The sequence below is a fragment of the Barbus barbus genome, assembly GCF_936440315.1.
Source record: "Barbus barbus genome assembly, chromosome: 8".
Classification (NCBI taxonomy): Eukaryota; Metazoa; Chordata; class Actinopteri; order Cypriniformes; family Cyprinidae; genus Barbus; species Barbus barbus.
The window spans coordinates 13,292,720-13,296,401 of NC_136736.1; the positions used below are offsets into that span (position 1 = coordinate 13,292,720).

The 3,682-nt window shown below is 40.8% G+C and overlaps 1 protein-coding gene across 1 annotated transcript; it reads right to left on the reverse strand.

Moving 5' to 3' along the window:
* Positions 1–1,423: 1,423 nt before the first annotated feature.
* LOC306873792 (general transcription factor II-I repeat domain-containing protein 2-like) lies at positions 1,424–3,250 on the reverse strand (the record flags this gene model as incomplete). Its single annotated transcript, XM_079423275.1, has 1 exon — positions 1,424–3,250. One exon carries the CDS (start codon positions 3,248–3,250, stop codon positions 1,424–1,426), a length of 1,827 nt encoding a protein of 608 aa, XP_079279401.1.
* Positions 3,251–3,682: the final 432 nt, after the last annotated feature.

Genomic DNA, 3,682 nt, shown 5'->3' on the forward strand with positions numbered 1-3,682 from the left:
TCACTTTCTAAACAATAAAAGTGTAGCGCATCCACTACTAATTATATATAAATAAATCATTTTTTACAGATGCAAATATGTTAGAAACGATGCATCGCGATACTACGGAGCCCTTTATGGGACATGGTGGTGGGAAAAATTTGGGGTGGGAGGAAAAAATATTTTTCAAATGTTCTGCGTTCTCTCGCAAAACTTTTGCGTTCCCTCACAAAGATATTTGAGTTCTCTCGCAAAACCAATTGAGTTCGGACAAACTCTTCCTGTTTACTTTACAGCTTGCAGTGGTTACATCTTGTATGTTCACAATAGTGTGGTTCATAGAATTTTATTTTGAACTTGGATTCAATAAAGTAATACAGACAGTGCTTAGTTCAAGGCACGGTTCTGGGACATTCTAAAATGCTTAATGTGGCTTAGGAGGTGAACATAAGGAGCTGTATGAACCACTGCAAGCTGTAAGGAAACAGAAAGACATAGTCCAAACTCAAGAGAACGCAAAGATATTTGCGAGGGAACGCAAAACTTTTTTTTTTTTCAAAAAAATGTTTCCACTCACCCCGAATTTTCCCCACCACCATTTCCCATTAAGGGCTCCGTATACAAATTCCAATCCGATGCACACTTTTTAAACCGATGATCATCATCATTAACTTTTTTTGCCGATGCGACAAGCGAATCGGGGAATCTTCCCATCCCTAACACACACACATACACAATACATGAAAATAAATTTAGAATTCTTACGCACTATTGCCACTTGTTAGTTAACTAATTACTGTAAAATCAATAGCCTATAACTAATACATCTACTAATGCAAACTTTTAAGTGCGTTTAAAGGTATAGCAAAAATGACGTATGTATCAGGCGTCTTGTAAGGCGACATACACTGAGACAACGGCTGTGTCCAAATTCAGGGGGTGCTTCTCAATTCTTATTTGTGCATCCTCGTTTCCTTTCCTTGTTTCCTTTCCTCGCATCTTAGCTCCACCCCTTCAGGATACGAGGGAAGGATGCACATAAAAGTTGCGAGGATGGAGGAATTGAATCAAGTGAAATGATATATCCTCGCTCCCTTTAGCATCACTTTAGAGCAAGGGTCTCAAACTCAAATTGGCTGGGGGCCATTGCTGTGACTGACATCTCATAGGAGGGCCGTTTTAACATTGAAGCACAAGAAGAAAGCACAAAAGTTCTGGAAATTTACTTTAATTGCTGAGATGTTAGTTCACATTTCTTTTAAATTACATTACTAACATATTTTTTTCATGCTTAACAAAAATATAAACAACAGTGTTAAAAATGTAAAATTATATAACAGTGCACAGACAGTTACCTACTTTATTTTAACTTAAGTAATTTATCAAAACTGTGCTGAACCTTACACTGAACAACTGCGATCTCTGAATACATTTGCAAACTATTCTATTTCTTGCCAGACACTTGGCAGCGCTTCTGCTCACACAACTGAGCCACGTTTGCCCTGATGGAGTTCACAGTTGAAACCCTGAGTACAGCTTCAAGATGAGCATCACTAAGCCTGGACCTGAACTTGCATTTATTGAAGTTCATAGTTGAGAAAAGTTTCTCACACAGGTATGTGCTTCCAAAAAGGCACATTAACCGACTGAACACTTTGGAAAGCTCTGGGAAGCATAGAGGTAATTCTCTCAGAAACTGTGCAGTCTTGTCTGCATTTCCTTGTGCCTCTCTGAATTTAGTTTTTAGCTCACTGTTGCACTGCAAGTCAATAAGTTCCATTTGCAACAAATTTGGGACACTCTCCACATCAGCTGAGAAGGGGTCTGCAAACAGCTGGAAAGTGTCACAGTGTGCCTTGAAGTCACCAAAACGCTGATCAAATTCCTGAAGTAGGTTTTCAACAGCAGAGGCATATTCATCACCATTGAATGCTATGCCCTCCTCCACAAGAGATCTGCATGTTGTGAAATGACTGAGATTTTTTGCAGAAAGCTGAGTTTTCCACAATCTCAATTTTGTGGAGAAGGCTTTCACACTTTCATACGCTGCTGTGATGAGATGACCAGGGCCCTGGAGCTTCAGGTTAAGGATGTTCAGCTCTTGTGTAATGTCCACTAGGAATGCAAGGTCCATGACCCATTTAGGATCATCAAATTCAGGAACATCCATTCTGCCATCTTCCATAAATCTCTTCACCTCTGTTCTTAACTCAAAAAATCTCTTCAAGACATTTCCCCTGCTGAGCCAGCGCACCTCAGTAAAGTAAAGTACATCACCATATGTTGCCTCAATTTCTTCTAAAAAGGCTCGAAACTGGCGGTGCTGTAAACTTCTTGACCTGATGTAATTGATGCATCTTAGGACAACAGACATGACGTGTTCATATTTTAAGCATTTGCTGCACAGTGCCTGCTGGTGTATAATGCAGTGCAGAACAACTGCTGGATCTGCATTTTCCTCTTCCAACTTTCTTTGTACCAGCGCTACCAGTCCATTTTTTTTACCTGTCATAGATGGGGCGCCATCGGTGGTAATGCCTACTAGTCTGCTCCACGGCAAACCAGCACGTTCAATCGCGTCGCACAGATGCTGAAATATATCTTTGGCCGTTGTACGGCCGTGAATTGGACACAAACTCAGCAATTCTTCCGTCACCTCAAACTGGTCATTAATACCTCTGATGAAAATAGCTAGCTGAGCAGTGTCAGTTTTGTCTGTACTTTCGTCAAGCGCCACAGAGTACGCAGTGAAAACTCTAGCTTTCCCGCGTAGCTGGTCATAGATGTCACTCGATAACTCGGTAATCCGCTCTGCCACTGTATTGGCCGATAGAGAGAGATTGTTGAACATGTTCTTCTTTTCTGGACATAGAATATCAGCGACCTTCAACATGCAGTCCTTCATAAACTGCCCTTCAGTGAATGGCTTTCCTGCTTTAGCGATCATTTCACTCACTACATAACTCGCTTCAACGGCAGCATCAGCATCCTTTTTGGCTCTGTGGAAAAGGCTTTGCTGGGACTTTAGCTCTCTCTGCAACTGTGTGGCTCGTTTTTTTCTCTCGTCTTCCTGGTAATTCTCATACTGGTCTCCGTGTTTAGTCAAGTAATGACGCTTGAGATTGTATTCCTTCAGAACGGCAACTTTTTCTTTGCATATCAGACAGGTGGCGTTTCCATTAAACTCCACAAAAAAATACTGCAGTGTCCATCTTTCTTGAAACAGTCTGTGTTCATCATCCACCTTCCTTTTCGGTTTGGAATTAGACATTTTTGTTCACAGCCAAACAAAAAATAAAATGCTAAAGCCCAGAAATCAGATAACGTCTTAGCAAGTCTGCGCGGGTTTTTTGCGCTATCATCACTTTTTTATTTATTTATTATTTAACCGTGTTTTAGTTTCTAGTACATATTGAATGGGTAGTTTAAATTGATATAAAACAGCTACAAATAATAATAATAATAATAATATTTTTGCGGGCGCGATTTGCGTTATATTTTTTATGTCAGTTGCGGGCCGGAGTGAGGGGGGGGGGGGGGGGGGGGGGGGCGTAAATGGCCCGCGGGCCGGCAGTTTGAGACCCCTGCTTTAGAGCGTCATCAGCTGCACAAAATGGATCTGCCCTTATGTTGTTAAAGTTTGTTTTTTAAGACTTTCAAAATAAACATTAATAAAGCAAGATGCCCTTTTGAAATATATGAC